General features: G+C 42.6%; 1 protein-coding gene across 3 annotated transcripts in view; it reads left to right on the top strand.

Moving 5' to 3' along the window:
* Window positions 1-7,233: 7,233 nt before the first annotated feature.
* Window positions 7,234-18,688, top strand: part of Wapl (WAPL cohesin release factor) — a 67,688-nt gene continuing 56,233 nt past the window's right edge. For 2 of the 3 annotated variants that reach the window (XM_028878319.2, XM_028878318.1), the window contains exons 1-2: window positions 7,234-7,670; window positions 10,647-11,155. In XM_028878319.2, the coding sequence (XP_028734152.1) occupies window positions 10,669-11,155 (487 nt within the window). In that variant the 5' untranslated portion in view covers window positions 7,234-7,670; window positions 10,647-10,668. The remainder of the gene's footprint in view (window positions 7,671-10,646; window positions 11,156-18,688) is intronic. The other variant, XM_028878320.2, reaches the window with a different exon arrangement.

Raw genomic sequence — 18,688 nt, 5'->3', positions numbered from 1 at the left:
TGCTCCTATTATCAACACACCAGTGTGGTGTGCTTGTTTTTAATGAAGCAATGTCAACACTATAGTGAACACTAGTGTCACTCTGTGTGGCACCGAGTCTACAGCTGACACATGTAACTGCTACAGCACTGTAGCAAAATGTCCCCTCCTCAGTCTCCAGGGTAACGTGTACTCATCCTGCCTCTGCGCTCTCACTTCCAGCCTGATTTCTTAAAAATTCTGTCTCTGTAGTTTTTGCCTTTTCTACATGTCATTCCACTAGAAGCATAAAATACCAAGCCTTTAGGTTCTTGCACTTAGCTGGTTGCATTTAAGGTTCTGCTATATCCGTTCATAGCTTTCCGATTTAGCCAGGGCTTTTCTATCTAGTCTAGGCTGGCCTCAAATTTATGACAGCACACCTCAAAAAAATGAAATAAATGAATAAATGTGAAATTAACTTTAGCAGCATACTCTATTCCTCCCAATGCATAAAATATCACTTTAACATTTAACCAGGGAGCAAATTTAAACGATTATGTATCTTTTGGTACCAAGCCCTTGACATCCAGCTCACCTCAAGGTAGACTAGACACATGTTCAATACTCAGTAGACAGAGCTTGTGTCTGTCACACTGGACAACAGGGATGCAGCTGTGTGCTGAGTGCTGGGGACATGGCAGAGATCAAAGTGGACAGGAATCTCTCCTCATATAGTGACATTCTAGTGTGGGAGACAAAGAAGAAAGAAGTAATCAAATACTGTTGGAGAGTTTTATTAAGAAAAGCAGATGTGAATCCTGCCAGAGATCTGAAGGCAGCTTAAGACTGGATGAGTAATCCAGAAAGCCCTGTGGATGCAGAGACTTCAAATTAAATGTGGGGGAATCTCTGCTGGATCACACTAATGCTAGGTAACAAGCCACTCTCAAACTCAGCTTAGCACAAATAGTCATTATCGCTCCTGAGCCTGCAGGCCAGTGGGGCAGTGTCAGTCCCAGGTGGGCTCCTGCAGGTGCCAGGATAGATCAGTGCTCTGTAGGTCAGCTCTGGGGCCTGCTGTCTGGTGACTGAAATAGGATGACTTCAGCTCTTTTCCATGTGGCTTCTCACCATCTAACAAGCGAGCCTGGACCTGTTCTCTGGGCAGAGGCAGCAGATCCAAAAGCCAATGTGAAAGCTTTAGGCTTCTTAAGCCTCCAGTGTGAAATGTATCAATCACTTCTGCCCCTTTGTTTTGACTAAGGGAACTTACAGGGCCTGCCTAGATTCTCAGAGGGACGGTAAGTCACATAGCAAAGTGTGACAACAGAACCGGTCAACAAACTTAGGCAATATTAGCTGTTAATCGCTTCGGTTATGTAAAACAAGCTTTTAACTCCCCCAGCTGTGAAAACCCTAGACCCGGGCTGGACATGTCAGCTCAGAGGTGGAGTGCTTGCCTGGCACACATAAGGCTCAGGCTGGATGGATCTCTAGTGCTACACACATAAGAAATGTTAAACTTCCATGTGTCCAACAAGATTACCTCAGAAAATTAAAGCAAAACCAGAACTAACAGGATGGTTTTAAAAACATTCTAAGCTAACGATTTTAATGCATCGTCTGCAATTATTGATTGACCAAACAGGCAAAAAAAAAAAAAAATTAGTCTATAGAAGCTGAACAGAATTTAAAGTAATTTAATGCTAGTGCTTGGCTGGCAAATATTTACAGCTCATTTTCTGGGTGTGTGGCACTGTGTCTGTGTCTTCCTCATACAGTTTATGTTGTAGTGGGAGAAAACATTCTAAGTGAGTATGTAAGAAAAACACAATGAGAATTATGGAGAAAGGCAACAGGAAGGGAATTACAGAACGCTGGGTGGGAGGTGAGGAAGGGTTAGTAGTTGAAGCAGCGAGTCATATTCATGTCTAGAAGAGTTGCAGGGGTTACAGTCAGCACAAAGGCCTGAAGCAAAAGCTGGCTCACAGTAGACAGAAGGTAGGCTTGGCAACGTGGGAAGGATGGGAAGTAGGCAGGGCCCACCGTGCAGGACCTTTGGGCCGTGATAAGGATTTGGGAGGTTTAGTCTTAGTTGGGGAAGCACCTAGGTTTTTTTGAAAAGGTATCATGCAGCTTTAGGGGTGATGCTGTTTCCAGAGACAAAAGTCAGAAATCAAGCTCTCTTAGAGGCTGCCAGGTACCAAGCCTTGTTAGACAACACAGTCCAGGCAATTCCCCTTGCTTTGTCTTTTAACTACCTGGAGGGCAGTTTATTCCCCAAGGGACATCACCATCTCCAGAGAACATATTCCAATTATCGTGGAAAACAAGGTAATTGGAATTATGATAGTATTCATCTTCTCAGTTCTCACAGTGAAAACCACAAGGACAAAAGGTAACTCCAGATAGCTCAGTCTCCCTTCCACAGCGGAACCTTAACAATTTATGGAGCCACTAATTTATCTGAAACCACTGTTAGTGTCTAGTCCCTTTCAAGCTACACGAAAGAAGGAAACAAGGAGGCGCTTTAGCTATTTACTGAGTGCCTACTGTGTGTGGGTCCTCTTCTACAGGGATGGAGCAGAAAACAAGATCTGCTAAAACAAGGTTCCTGCTCTCTCTTCCCAGAGAAGACAAACACGTAAGATAAATATTTGAAATAGGATGTCAGATGGAGAGAGATACATCCTTGAAAAAAGTAAAATGGGGCCATGGATATTTGGGATCGGAGGTGCTCTAACAGTTTAAAACAGGGTAGTCAGGGTTGGGGACACAAGCTTATTGATAGAGAATGTGCCCAGCATTTATTGTACCTTGAATCAATCCCAAGCAACACGTGTCCCGTTCCCCCACCCCCCTCTGGGAGAGATTCATTGAACAGCTAAAGGAAATGGATGGAAGCAGCCTGGCATCTGAGAGGAGCCACATACGGGGGAGGGAGCAGGTAGACCAGCAGAGGTGGTGCAGACTGGCTAGAGAGGAGCTGTTTTGTCAACAGGTAAGGGCAGGGTCTAGCACACATATTGTGGTGCTTTGGAACCCAACCACTACAATATGCAAACGGACAATTCTATAATCCCTCCCCCATCTTAGTAAAAAGGAAAAAAATGTTGCTCATGTGGTCACTTCTGGTTTCAAAGTATTGGACTTTTTTTCTGTTTGGTTTTGGTTTTGATTTTTCGAGACAGGGTTTCTCTGTGTAACAGCTCTGGCTGTCCTGGAACTCCGTTGACCAGGCTGGCCTGGAACTCACAGAGATCCGCCTGCCTCTGTCTCCTGAGTGCTTGAACTGGACTCTTTAAGTTATACGTTATGAAACATTTTTCGGAAAAGGACTGAGGGTCTATTTTTTTTTTTTTTTTTGGTTTTTCGAGACAGGGTTTCTCTGTGTGGCTTTGCGCCTGTCCTGGAACTCACTCTGTAGACCAGGCTGGCCTCGAACTCACAGAGATCCACCTGGCTCTGCCTCCCGAGTGCTGGGATTAAAGGCGTGCGCCACCACCGCCCGGCGAGGGTCTATTTTGTAAAGCTGGTTCTTTTACAGCCCATGCCAGAGCTAGAACAAGGGCACAGAAACAGCAGAGGAAATGCATCCTGCTAGTTTTCTTTACAGGAGAGAGTATAAGCCCACTCAGGTGGAGTCCCAGGTAGTGGGGGTCTTGCCTTCCCTAGACAGCACACAGAAGGGGCAGCCTGTAGCATCAAAGGGCACAGACTGGGATCACACCCAGGATCCCAGCTTGTTACATAACTATGACATTGTTGGGAAACCCTTAGACATACGAGGGGAGACAGAGCATTAGTTTTTTGCCTCGTTTTTTGATCAGGTAAGAATCACATGGCATCAAGGCTGAGGACTGTCGGGGAGAAAGGAGTTGTTTCTCAGACAAACCTTAGCAGGGTATAGCAGTATATACACATCTGTAATTCCAGAACTTGGGAGTAGGGGCAAAAGGTCCAAGAGTCCAAGGCCATACTGAGTACTGTGGGACCCTGTCTCAAAAGCAACCAATCAAATAATCAAGAAATAGGTCAGGACTTGAGCAAACACAACAAAAAGCTTCTGGCCTGTATGCCATCTATTATCCCCTTCTGGTGTGGCACTCAGGACCACAGCAAGAGTCCCTGCAAAGCATTTGCCTTTCACAGAACTAAAGAGATTAAGGGTTAAGGTTGTGGTACAGTCTTTGGGGGCCAGAAGAGTCTCAACTCCCCTCAAGATAAGCCCTAGAGGTGGCACGATCTCTATCAGTCATGATACAGAGCCTAGGAAGGTAGAGAGTGCTAGCACATTATGGCTGGGTATTCATGTGTCTAGCCTCCACAGATCCAGGCTACTTCAGTGCACAAATCATGTACCACTGCTGGGCGGTGGTAGCACATGTTTTTAATCCCAGCACTCAGGAGGCAGAGGCAGGCGGATCTCTGTGAGTTCAAGGCCAGCCTGGTCTACCAAGTGAGTTCCAGGCCAGCCAGAGCTACACAGCAAAACCCTGTCTTGAAAAACAAAACAAAACAAAACAAAATCATGTACAACTTCTTTCCCCACTTCCCCAAAGCCCAGGCTTATCTGAAACTCATGACCCTCTTCTTCAGCCTTAATGCAGGCGCCATAGGTGTGTGCAAACATACCTAGTTTCATATATAACTTTCTGCAACCGTTAAGAATATCCATACACATCCAATAAAGTTGATATCCCTTTGTTAGTTGCAGTACCTTAAGCAAGTGCCAGCCTTCCTATTTCCTTTCCTGGACACTAGGGAGAAGAGTCTAGAGTACTAACAGTCCTCTAAAAACCCTAGCCTCATTCTTCATATGTATTAGGTTCTCTACTCTTTCATGCTGGGAATAGAACCCAGGGTTTGCATATGACAGGCAAATGCTCTATCACCAAGCTATATGCCAAGCCCCATTTTCCCTTCAGTATCTCAGTCTGGACTAGCCTGACATGCTCAACGTTCCTGCCTCAACCTCAGGATTGGAATTATAGGTGCACACCCTTGCTCTCCCCTTCCTCACCCAAACTCGGTTGATTATATTGTGGTCAAATGTTGTGGCTATATTATAAACCAGAGCCTGTCAAACTTTGATGTGTGAACTAATTCCCCGGGGGAATCCCACTAACCTGCAGATTCTGATGTCTAGGGTTGGGATGAGGAGAGGAATTATCCCTTCCCAACAAGGTCAAGGGTTATGCCTAGATGCTGGGTCATTCTTTCAGTAGCAGGAATTCAACACAACTAAGTTCCATCACTTAATACAAGGACACACAAAACCCCATAAAAGGGTGCCAAAGACTACTTCTTTAAATAGTTAACCTTTCCACTTTAGCTTCTTTTAGCATCAAAGCCTGCCAAATGCCCAATACCAGCAGGGCTAGGCCAGAAGGATAATTCCCTTGCTCTCGGAGACTCCTCCAGGAAGACCTTGCAACTGCCTCTCACTACCTCTTTTGGCTTTTTGATCTTACCTTTTGCCTCTGATGATAATTACCCTTTAATTAGCACCCACCACCATGTCATCTAAATAATTAAACTAAAGGCGGTCTGCACCACTGCCAGCCATCTTCAAACACACGATAAAACAAGATCCCAAGCTGCTGATTAAAAAAAAAAAAAAAAAAGACAAAATTGACCCAAATAAGTCATATATGTATACCATATATAGTGCAAGACTTGTTAACAGGTTCCTTAGCACAAGTTAAGGAACAGGTGGCTTACTTTGAAACAAGTATGAGAATATAAATATATAAATACACAGTATCAGGGAAGCTGCAAACTCAAGAATATTAATTATGAGACTTGGCATCAAAAAGAAAACAATTCAAGTGTGTTTAAAATCCACCTTAAATTCCTACTGGGGCACAGTTTTTGTTTTTTTTTCCCCTTCCCCTGGGGGGTGGCAGACGGGAGTGCCATGCTGGAGAAGCACTCTACTACTTATTTATCCCCCCAGCCTGAAGTTTTTATTTTTCCTCTTTAGGACTTTCATGATTACGTTGGAGGGGGCTTGAGATTGAGAGTACTTTAGAATTAAATCTGCAGAAGAGGGGGTCTTCTCACAAAACATTTAGTAGCTTTCTAATTTCTCAGGTGAGTCTCCATTAACTGCCTACCAGACACCAAGTCTGATGACTCAGGCACACAGCTCTCCTAGGAGAAACTGACTGTGCTAGTCTTTAGAAAGCTGCTTTCCTATTGAAGGCTTAAAATAAAACCTCTCCAGATTTCTCACTTAGGTAATACATTGACATGGGGAAAAAAAAAGTCTCTGTAGAGAGGAAAATTTAAAATACTACTTCCGTCCGTCATCCACTACCTTCCTGCCCCAATTAGTTAGTTAAAAACAACAAACAACCCCCCCCCAAAAAAAACAAAAGAACAACTTTATTATGAACAATTTTAGATATAAACACTGTTAGGATAGCGTGTGTGTACACAACCCGCAGCTCCAACAACGAAGAACATCCTCGGTTTATTTATTCCCCTTTTCCAGTTTTTACAGGCAAAATAAACACATCGGATCATGTTACCTGTCAACACTTCAATGTGCCTTTTTATTTAAAGTCACATTACCGTAAGCACGTTCAATAAAGATGACGATAATTCCTTAGTAACATACAATACTCCGGGGGCGGGGGGCGGGGGGTCACTGCTAACAGGTGGGGGACAGAAGACAAAACTCCGGAGTGGGGACTGACGAGTAGTGGGGAAGAGGATGAAGGGCCGGGCTGAAGCGGATCGCGGCTGTGAGAAGACCCGAACCCGACTCCTGGTTTTGGTCCTCGTTACCTGCATTGGCCCGCTCACACCGTCAGACCGGGTCAAGGGCGGCCCCAAGCTCCCCGCCTCCACGGTCCGGGCGGTGGCCCAGCAGGCTCGGCGCAGCTGCACAAGCCACTGTCCCCAGACGCCGGAGGGTCCCTGGAGGGGAAACGATTGACACAGCTGCCTGCACTGTGCCCCGTGCCTTCCCGCGGCGCACCTGCGTCTCGTCGCGTGGCCAGGAACTCGGAGTGGCTCCCAAGCCGGCGAGGTCCAGCAGGCCCGCAGCCAGGACTCGGGCCGTTCATCTGCGTTCCGGAACCCGGCTCTGGACACTAGGACCTCGCGGAAGAGAACTACAACTCCCGTCGGGCGTCGCGGCCCGACCAATGGTGGTAGCCGGCGCGTGCGGGGCGCGGCGCCTGCGCGGCGGTTTGAGTAAGCGGCCGTACGATTGGCTGCGGGGTCGGGCGGCCGCGCGGGGCCTGTGGGAAGCGGAGTGACGGAGCGAGCGGCTGTTGGAGGAAGGAGGTGGGGGCCGGGAGCGCAAATGGCGTTGAGATGGTTCAGGGCCCTGTTCAAACTCCAGCGCTGACCATTCACCGGCGGAGGCGGCGGCGCAGACGGCGGCGGCGGCCCAGCGGGGGCACGTAGCGGGCTCGGCACCGGCGGCGGCCGCCAGGGAGGCCTAGGCTCTGCCCGGCCGGCGCGCCCGAGGTGGGGAGGGAAGTTGCGGAGCCGCCGCTCCTCCCCCCGCTCGACCGGGCTTCCTATTTACCGAAGCGGAGCCGCGGGCTGTGACGGCAGCAGAGCCCCTCGCCTCTCCGGGCGCACCGGTCGGCACTGTTCTCCCGCGCGGGGCTCCCGCGCCCGCCCGCGGGCCGTTGGGAGCGGGGGAGGCGGAGGCGGCCCGAGGCCAAAGCACCCGCCAGGCGCCGAGGGTAAGTGAGGTCTCGGGCGGCTGCCTAGGCCCGGAGCGAGCCGGGGTGGGTGGAGGAGGCAGGGGCGGTGCGAGTCTCGTTGCTCACCTGGCTTCTCAGGAAGTTGGGCACCGAACGATCTGAAGAACTCTTTCCCTCCCCACCTCTGATTTTCCTTTTGAGTTCTTTTCGGGGCGGCTCGCTGACTGACTTCTGGCTTCCAAACCCTGTCCGGTTGATTTCAGCCCTGAATCCTTTCCCCCGTAGTTTTCCGCCGTCTCTAGCCGTCACCGAGGCCTTGCTGCAGGGACTCAGTGGCAGAAGCTTCCGGGGCGTCCGAAGCGACGTCCCTTTGCTGGGCGGTGGGGGTTGGGAGGAGAAAAGTTGCGTGAGCGTCCAGCCGGAGGGGTGTCTCTGCTCCAGCCTCCGGGCGCACTCGCAGCCCCAGGTGAGAATCGGCTCGCGTCTGTTTGCCTCTTCCACGTCTCTCTCTTAATTGAAGCCCCTGATGCACCTTGGGGGCTTGGGAGAGTCTAGGTTTCTAGGCAGTTTAAGCGGTGAGGACTCCCCCTTCCCCTTCCCTAATTTAAATCCCTGTGCACTTCCCTCAAAAGTCGACCGGGCTTTGGACTGAGGCAAAGGCCCAAAGATCGAAAAACACTTAGTTGTGAACCCTCCTTTCCTTTTTGGTTAGGACAGTTGGTGAAGTTTGAAGCCTGAACGAGGTTAGTGTGTCTGAAATGTATGTAAAAATGTCATGCCAGATATGTATGTTCACTTTTGAATTTGTACGAATGCTTTGCTTAGATAATGCCATCTCAGTAGTCTGCTGATTTTTTTTTAATGGACGTTATGGAAAACAATAAAAACAATCATACAATGAACTCTCTTATATTCATAGCTACTGGAGTCAGTAGATGATAACTCAACCATATTTATCTCATCTGCATGTTCCCCATTGCTTAATATTAAAAAAGTCACTAATGTTATTTCATCAGTATTAATGATACTATTAATACATCAGCGTGTATTTGTGAGAAATGATCTCTTAAAAATAAATTGTCTTATCACTTAACTCAGTATCAAATATTCATTTGCAGACCTTAAACTTCAACACTGAATGCTTTGTGGTTTTGACTGTTTTTACGAAGAGTTTTTCAGATGTTGGCATAAAGGAGATCAAGTCTAGATTTTTGGTTTGGCCTTTAGTCAGCATTTTTAGATGATTGCCATATATGCGTGTCTAAAACATTCCTAAATGTAGGTCTGCAGATCACAGCTTAAAGAAATTATTTTCTTGTCTTTGGTAGCTGCCCAATTATTATACTTTGTTTTGTTTTTGTTTTCTTGTTATACTTAACAAGAAAGACAATAAAGCTTGTTAGTGTTCAAAACTACAAAACAGAAACTCTGAGGAAGGCTAAATTTCCTCTTAGCACAAATGTGTATGATGACTAAATTATTATTTTGTCCAGTCAGAATTGGTTTCCTTTCAAACATTAGTAGAGGAGGGAGGATGAGTCCTCTACTGAATATTTGCTGAACTAAATTGGATAGTGATTCATTAAGTTGTAGGAACTTAATAAAATTATTAAAAGTGTAGATCAAAAACATTTGAAAGCATAAGTTAAATATTATTCCCATTGTAAGATTTAAAGTAATGAAGATTTTTTTCAAGCCCTTAAGCAATTGCTTATCCCCCCCCCCCCAAAATTGATAAATTGACTTTTAAACTGCAGAAGGTCAAAATGTTAAGAAATGGATACGATTTGATTGCGCTGTAAAAGTACTATAACTTGTAGCTTTAAAAGTTTGCCCTTTGACTGACTTCCCTTGGAAAATTTTTTTTCCAGTATATTTTTAGGTAAATTAGGTAGATTGATTTGTTTGTAAATTGAGGAAGAAAATAAAGGCTATGTATTTCTATTTTTATTTTTATTCATTTTATTTATTTTGGTTTTGTGAGACAAGGGTCCCTCTGTGTAGCCCTGGCTATCCTAGAATTCATTTGTAGACCAGGCTGGCCTTCAATTCAGAGATCCGCTTGCCTCCCAAGTGCTGGGATTAAAGGGGTGTGCCACCATTACCCAGCTTATTTCTATTATTATAATAATAAACCATGTACCTTGGTAAAATGAAGTTTTTCAACTTCAGAAAAATGTCACTCAGCAAATGAACACAGCACTATAGAGAAAAGGAAGATTAGGAGAATGATTTCTTGAATTTAGGGAGATGACTACTGAAGGAACTTTTTTGTTGTTTTTCGAGACAGGGTTTTTCTGTATAGCTTTGTGCCTTTCCTGGAACTCACTTGGTAGCCCAGGCTGGCCTCCAACTCACAGAGATCCTCCTGCCTCTGCCTCTGCCTCTGCCTCTGCCTCTGCCTCTGCCTCCCGAGTGCTGGGATTAAAGGTGTGCGCCATTGCCGCCCGGCAAGGAACTTTTTTTAAAGTCAGTTCAGATTACTTTAGTCCAAAAATAAGAATCTTTAAGGTTAGGTAGAAGCTACCAGTTGTAGTATATGAGAAAAATAACAGTTTTTCTGATCCTTTATATAAAGAGCAGTAAAATTTCAAAGAACTAAATTTAGTCAACTTAATATATTGTGTTAAGATTTGTATTTGGGTATTTAGTCTATTTAGATTATTTTTTTCTGGTTAAATTGTGTATGAGAATAGTTCATTTGGAACTTGAGAAATGTCTTGTTAGATTTGTAGGTATTGCATTACAAGTTGGTTAGTAGTAAGCTTTTTTTATTTTGTAAGTTTCATATGAGTATATACTTACTGTAAAACAAAACAAAACACCACCAAACCGGATGGTTTGAAGTATTGGATGGAAAACAAGCCTCTTCAACTCATTTATTTAAACTAGTTTAAAAGTATGTATGCTCAATGTTGAAAACTATATAAGAAGTCCTAGGATCTTATTTTTATAGAATGCTTAAAACTTGTTAAAAGATTGGTGATTTTATTTTTCTTAAATTTCTTTCCACAGGGAATATGAAACAGGTGTCAAAATGACATCCAGATTTGGAAAAACTTACAGTAGGAAAGGAGGAAATGGCAGTTCAAAATTTGATGAAGTTTTTTCCAACAAACGGACTACTCTTAGTACAAAATGGGGAGAGACCACATTTATGGCTAAATTAGGGCAAAAGAGGCCCAATTTCAAACCAGATATCCAAGAAATTCCGAAGAAACCTAAAGTAGAAGAAGAAGATACTGGAGATCCTTTTGGTTTTGATAGTGATGATGAGTCTCTACCTGTTTCTTCAAAAAATTTAGCCCAGGGTAAGGGTTCATCTAGTGAAGCTGCTCAGCCGGAAGAAGCCACGTCTGTACTTGAAGCTAATAGCACATTTAGTCATGTGGTGGGTGAAGACAGTTTGGCCTCTGATAAATGCTTACTTATGGAGGATGCTTTGATTGGGAAAGAAAAGAGCACACATAGAATCTCAGAAGACAATGCAAACAAAAGTAGTTGTGCTAAATTAATAACTTCAGGTAAGTTTGGATATTCTTTGCAAGTTTGGATATTCTTTGCGATAAGCCAAGAGAGCTTTTTGTAAACCATTTATGTGATATTAAATTTTAATTTATTATTCATGTGTTTGGGAATTAGAGGACAACTTTGTATAGTTGTTTTTTTTTCTTTCCATGTTTTCATGGGTTCCAGAGATCAAGGTCAGGTTACCAGGCTTACATTGTAAGCACCCCTGCTGAGACATTTCACTGGCACCTTAAAAGGTGTGTGTGTGTGTGTGTGTGTGTGTGTGTGTGTGTGTGTGTGTGTGTACTCAAGTTTTATTACTTGTTTTTTCTCCCCTTCATTTATAATTAGTAGGGGCTATTGATAAGTTTTCCTTTAATTTATTTTTATTTTATGTGTATGGATGTTTTGCCTGCATATATATCTGTACTGTGCATGCCTGGTGTCCTCAGAGGATAGAAGAGGAGCCACTGGAGTTAGCTACCATGTATGTGCTGGGAACTGAACCCAGGTCCTCTGGAAGAGCAGCCAGTAGTGCTCTTAACTACTGAATCTTCTGGCCAGCCCCTTTATAAAGATTTTAAATTCAAATAACTTCTTAGAGACTTGTTACTTGGTTTATTTTGGGAACAGCTTTTCTTACCTTGTATTTGTTGGATAGTGTTTTATATTACTGTAGATTAGTTGGCTACTGATAATGACAAGATGGTAATTTACATTGAAGATTAATTAGTGTTTTCTGTAAAAGTAGTTAAAAAATACTGAGTAGAGACATGGAGTGTTGCATAAACTGAGATTAGCTTAAGGTATTTGGGCCAGTGTTACATAGGTCTTCTGTGAGATGTTTGAGACTCAATGATGTAGATGGAGTTGACTAAAAGAATGTATATTTAAGATTTAGAGAAAGTTTGGATATGATTTGAATTGTGCAGGCATCCTGTCAACAATAGGTTAAAGATGGTTATTACAGTTAAAAATTGTCATCAGGTCTATTGTTTCAACAAATTTTAATGATGGCCCCATAGATCTAATATTTTGAAAGGAAGTGAATAGAATGTTAGTACTGTGGTCTACAAGGAATTTGTCTGTTGTAGACTTATATAAGGCACATTAATGGAGGGTGGCTTGCATAGTTATGCTAAAAATGCCTAGCATTTTTTTCACTCTTTTATCACCTTTGATGAGCCAGCTGTTGTCATTCCCCTGATCTCTGGGATACTCATTTGGTTGTTGCTTTGTTCATATTTTTCCTGAAGCATTGTTCTTAAGTTTTAAGCTTAGATTTTCATTAAAAAAAAATAAAATAAGACAAAAGCAGCTAAAACTGTTTTCAGGTTTGCTTCTAAAATTTTTCTAAGATAAGCTAGTGCCAAAATTGGAATGAGATTTTTAAAATATTTGTTATTTATTATTTTATATGGTTTTGTTTGTATTTATGTATGTACCACATGCATTCCTGTTGCCCACCAAGGCCAGAAGAGGGCATCTGATCCCCTAGGACTGGAGTTAGAGACAGTTGGGAGCCACCATGTCAGTGCTGGGAGTTGAACCCAGGTCCTCCTGAAGAGCAGCCAGTGCTCTTAACTGCTGACTGAGATTTATTGATTGTCTAGGTGTTGTTGAGCCTACTGTTTGTTCAGCTTTGGCCTGGGCTCTGAGCATACTGTTCACTTTAAAGATGTCATGGAGGACCAAGGGATATGGGGCACCATTGGTAGGAAGAGGCCTTGGAGGCAGAGAGTTGAGAAAAAGATAAATGTTTAATTAGGGGGATAGGAGCATTTGTAGGAGGTAAGAATTGCTTGTGTCCCTTTGGTGATGATGTGTCTTTACATATGTCGAAAATGCTGTTGGAAATTGCTAGAAACTGAAAGTACAGTCTTCTGTGGATTGAGATAGCTTCCCATTCCAGCCAGTATAGCTAAGTTGTAGTTCTGATGCCAGTACTTGGATTGACCCTGAATTCACACTCCATTATAATGAATTTTGAGGAGAAAATATATCCTAAAATACAGATAAACAGGTATTCAAGAGAAAACGTCTTGTTTTGTTTCCCTTGTTATAAAAGCATACTTAGCTGGGCAGTGTGGTATGGCGCATGCCTTCAAGGCCAACCTGGTCTACAAAACAAGTTCCAGGCAGCCAGGACTGTTAAACAGAGAAACCTTGTCTTGAAAAACAAACACAAAAACAAAAAACAAGCAAACCAAAAAGCACATTTAATGGGAAGGGAATAATATAGCAGTATGAGTTTTTCTTTTTTTCATTAACTTTCTGAAGCTGCAAACTCTGGCAAGTCCTGTAGGGTAGGAGCAAACTTTGAGGAAGTGTTTTTAATTTTTGTAGTAGTCTTAACCTAGCTTACATGTGTAAATCAGTTATTTTTACAAACCACGTTCATGCATTTATGAATTGCTTCTGTAGTAGAGAATGCTTTTAAGCTTTATAGATTTTCTTTGCATTGTCCCTTTGTCTAAACTTTTAGAATTTCCTGTTTTTTTGCATCTGCTTGTCATATTGTCAGTGCCTTTACTTTCACCCAGAAAGCTATTAAATGTTTTTTTTATCAACAACTTGTTCAAAGTGTGAAGGTTTAAGTTCCATAGTATCTCACAGTGAGAGCTGTTCAGTCACACCAGTTTCTGCTGTGGAAGTATTTCACACCAGTGAGAAAAGCTTGCTTATCCATTCTTAGAGTTTTATTATTTTTTTTCTTTTTTCCTTTTGTTTTTTCGAGACAAGGTTTCTCCATATAGTTTTGGTGCCTGTCCTGGATCTTGGTCTGTAGACCAGGCTGGCCTCAAACCCACAGAGTTCCGCTTGGTTCTGCCTCCCAAGTGCTGGGATTAAAGGCATGTGCCACCACTGCCCGGGTTTTATTATTTTTTCTAATAGTACATGTTAAGTGCATCTTTTTGTCTATAGAGAACTATGTGATTAAGTTTTTGATGATATTATAATTCTTTGTTTTAAATACTTTTTAATGAGTAGTACTTTTGAAAATTATGGTTACTTTGGAGAGGAAATTCAAGATAAAGTCATGATAAAACAGAATAGTTGGGCTGGTGAGATGGCCTAGTAGGTGAAGCCTAAAGACCTGAGTTTGATCTCTGGGAACCACATAGTGGAAGGAGAGAGCTGACTCCTGTCAGTTGTCTTCTGGCCTCTGTACGCTCATGCGCACCGTGGCTGTGTGCCCCCATACTTGGGTACATACTCATACACAAAAATAAATAGAAGGGAATAATTTTGTAAACAGATGCCTACTAGATACGGAAAAGAGCAGAAAGAATTAGAGACTATGCCTAAGAACTCTAGGGAAAGGTTGAGTTGATAAAATACCCTAGTCTTTAATTGAAAAGAACAAAAAACGAGATCACAAAATTTCTAGTTAAACAAATATAGAATAGTGAAAGAACCTGGATACTCAGTAGTTGATATGTAGCAAGGCATCTTTTCTCCCCTTGTGAACCCTAGGGCTTTATGTATGCTAGGCAGTCGTCTACTGCTGAATTCACCTTAGCTCAATGGATGCAAATTGTGTGTCACTTTTCCCTACATACTACTATTTCTACTTTCCATTGTATATTTATTTTCAAATAAATTCAGTAGTTTTGTTTTCATTTTCAAATTCTTTATCTTTAGTTTTATAAACAAAACATTCTGATTTTATTTGGCTTTTAAAACTAGTCAATTCTTAGACAGATGTGGCACTAAAATGACTTTGAGCAGAAGATAGGGTTCATCTTTCTAAGACATCAGTACTAGTCTATTAAGAATCATTTTACTTGACCTTTGTCTCACTCTGTACCTTGGCTGTCCTAGAACTCACTGTGTAGATCAAGGATGGCCCCTGCCTTCTGAGTGTTGGAGTTAAAGGCATGCACCTCCATTTTAAGTTTAAGATTTATCTTTAAACTGGGCAGTTGTGGCACTTGCTTTTAATCCCAGCACTCAGGAGACTGAGACAGATAGATCTCCAAGTTCGAGGCCAGCCTGGTCTATCTACAGAGTGAGTTCCAAGACAGCCAGGGCTACACAGAGAAATCTTGTCTCAAAAAAACAAACAAAAGAAAAGAAAAAAGATTTATCTTTAATATGTGTATATATGTGCGTTATGTGCACATGGATGCAGATGCCAGAGGCATTGAATCCATCGGAGCTTGAGTTACAGTCCGTTGTGAGCTATCTGACATGTGAGCTAACTGAACTCAGGTTCTCTGGGGGAGTAGTAGTATTTATTTACTCTTAACCAAAGGGCCACATCTCCAGACTTTTTTTTTTTTTTTTAAATCCAAGAAACTTATTGTGTGTATGTGTGTGCATGAGCATGGTTGGAATGTGGGGTCATTGAACAATATTTTGGAGTCAGTTCTGTCTTCTTACCATGGGTCCAGTAAATGAGCTCACTGTCAGGCTTGTATGACAAGCACTTTTACCAGCTAACCCATCTCACCCACTTTGTGGGGCTTTTGTTTTGTGGGAACATCATCTTGTGTATCTTAGGCTGGTCTTGAGGTCACGGTATGGACAAAGATGACCTTGAAATTTGGCTTCTCCAGCCTCTACTTCATGAATGCAAGAATTGTAGGCATTTGATACCACACATGGTTTACTTGGTGTTGGAGATTGAACCTAAGGCCTTTTGCATGCCAGGCAAGCACTCCACCAATACCTGTCCACTGTTCTTTAAAGTTTGGAATCGAGGACTGTGCATAAAAGAGGTGGCCCATGTCTTCTAATTCCAACAGTCCGGAGGCAGAGGCAGGCGGATCTCTATGAGGTTCTAGGCCAGCCTGGTCTACAGAGCTAGTCCTAGGATGTCGAGCGCTACATAAAGAGATCCTGTCTTGAAACGAAAACCCCAAACAAACAAACAAACAAACAAACAAAAAAAACCCCACATTTATTTTTGTATGTATGGGTGTTTTACCTGCATGTGTAATCTATGCACTGTATGTGCAGTATCTGTAGAGACCAAAATAGGATGTTAGATCTCCTGGGACTGGAGTTTGTCAGTTATGAGCCACCAGGTGGGAGTTGGGTCCTCTGGAAGAGCAGGTTGGTTGGTTGGTTGGTTGGTTCCTTTCCTTCGTTCGTTCATTCCTCCTTCCCTCCTTCCTTCCCTTCCTCCCTCTCTCCCTCCTACCCTCCTTCGAGTGCATAATGTGTGCATCACATGATACGGTGCACATGTAGAAGGCAGAGGGCAACTTTGTAGAGTGGGTTCTCTCCTTTTTTTAAAATATGCATTGGTGTTTTACCTGCATGTGTGTCTGTGTGAGGGTGTTGGACCCCCTGGAACTGGAGTTAGACAGCTGTGAACTGCTGCCATGTGGGTCCTGGGAATTGGAAGAGCAGCTAGTGCTCTTAACCACTGAGCCTCTCTTCAACCCTCCCCTGCCCCCCCCAAGACTTTTTAAAAAGGTTGCTTGTGCTTTTTATGTGGGGTTACTTCCATTTTTTTCTCTTTGTTAGTCTGGACTCTTGAAAAAAATTATGTAGAGACTTAATTTCTGTTTGGCACACTTTCCATGCCAGCCAGCTGGGATTCAGTCTACATATTCTGCCAAATATTGAGATAACTATAGCATAGGCTCTTAATTTGCATGACTGGTTTCATAGCCAGTACATTTTTTCCATTTGCTTAAAGCTGTATTGACTGTGTGAGCTTGTTGAGAGGTATTATCAGGACATTATGAGCTTTGATTTTAGCACTAAAGGTGATTTTTCAGAAAGGGAAATGCATAGTTCTACTCTTGACAGTTTAAAGTGGGCTACAAACGGGCTGGAGAGATTGCTCAGTGGTTAAGAATGAATATGACTCGGGTTGGGGATTTAGCTCAGTGGTATAGTGCTTGCCTTGCAAGCACAAGGCCCTGGGTTCAACCCTCAGCTCAAAAAAAAAAAAAAAAAAAAAAAAAGAATGCGTATGACTCTTGCAGAAGACCTGAGTGGTTCCCAGCACCTACCAGTAACTACAGTTCCAGGAGTTCCAATAACTCTGGCCTTTGAGAGCACTTGCACTCTTGCGTGCGCGCGCGCGCGCGCACACACACACACACACACACACACACACACGAACATATTTAAAAAGAAAGTAACTTTTTTTAAAAAGTGGGTTAAAAACTTATCCGAGATGATATTGTCTATTTATGGAATAAAGAATAATAGCCGGGCGGTGGTGGCGCACGCCTTTAATCCCAGCCCTGGGAGGCAGAGGCAGGTGCATCTCTGTGAGTTCGAGGCCAGCTTGGTCTACAGAGCTAGTCCAGGACAGGCTCCAAAGCTACAGAGAAACCCTGTCTCGAAAAACCAAAAAATAAATAAATAAATAAATTAATGAAGATTGTTAGATAATCCTAACTTAATTAGTATTGAGAAGTTATTTGCATTTAGATAGTGAATGTGTTTTTGTATAAAACATGACACCTCAAGTTTCAGGAAAAGTGGGTAAGAAATCTATTAAGAAATTAAGTATATAAATATTTTTTTCCATTCCTATTTTGTGCTGAGCTCTTTATATATCAGCCATAACCTTGCAAAACTGGCTTAATTCCCAATATATAAAGGATAAAGCATCATTCAGAAGTTGGATAACAGCTGGGTAGTGGTGGTGTATACCTTTAGTTCAGCATTCTGGAGGTAGAGGCAGGCAGATGATCTCTGTGGGTTTGAGGCCAGCCTGGTCTGCAGAGCGAGTTCCAGGACAACCAAGTTGGATAACTTGAATTAAGTGGAGTAGCTGTGAAACATCCAAAGTATTCTTTTCATATGATATTGTTGTAATCTGGTAGGAATGAACTTAATAAATAATTGATATATGATCGTAGCATTAAAATAGCTGTCATAAGATTAGTTTTATCTTGATGTTGAAACATTACAAATTCCCTTTGTTTCTTTTTAAATAATTTCCTTTTTGGCAAAAGTGGATCTTATATTTGTATGTAATAAATATCTTTGTATTTTTTTGTGTGTGTGTTTATAGAAACAAAAACTCAACAATATGCAAATTTTGAGACAGATTTCTCTCTCTCTCTTTTTTTTTGGAGACAGGGTTTCTCTGTGTAGCTTTGGCGCCTTTCCTGGAACTCACTCTGTAGACCAGGCTGGCTTCGAACTCACAGAGATCCGCCTGCCTCTGCTTCCCTCGTGCTGGGATTAAGGTATGTGCCACCATCACCCATCTTGAGACAGATTTTTAAGTGCTTTTTGTTGTTGTTGTTAGTTTTTGCAGTTGCTGGGAATTGAATGCAGGGTCTTTACATCTTATCACATCCCCAGCCTTCATTTATTAAATAGATTTTGATCTCTTTCTGTCTGGAGATTATAGCACAGGCTGTCCTCCCATTCAAGATATGGCTGAAATGATCCTGCTTCCACCTCCCAAGTGCAAGAGTTTCAGCATATGCCATTACACTTTTGTTAACTTTTTTACTCTTGAGTTAAGAATTAATAAGAGTGCAGTAGGCCAGTAACAAGTTTCCCCTCAGATCTGGGAGCATATCAGCTCTGGTAATAAATGAAAACTGTAAACATACTGTCCT

Source organism: Peromyscus leucopus, chromosome 9 (assembly GCF_004664715.2).
Source record: "Peromyscus leucopus breed LL Stock chromosome 9, UCI_PerLeu_2.1, whole genome shotgun sequence".
NCBI lineage: Eukaryota > Metazoa > Chordata > Mammalia > Rodentia > Cricetidae > Peromyscus > Peromyscus leucopus.
Note: the sequence above shows the minus strand (reverse complement) of the source record. Positions and strands in the feature narration are given on the sequence as shown.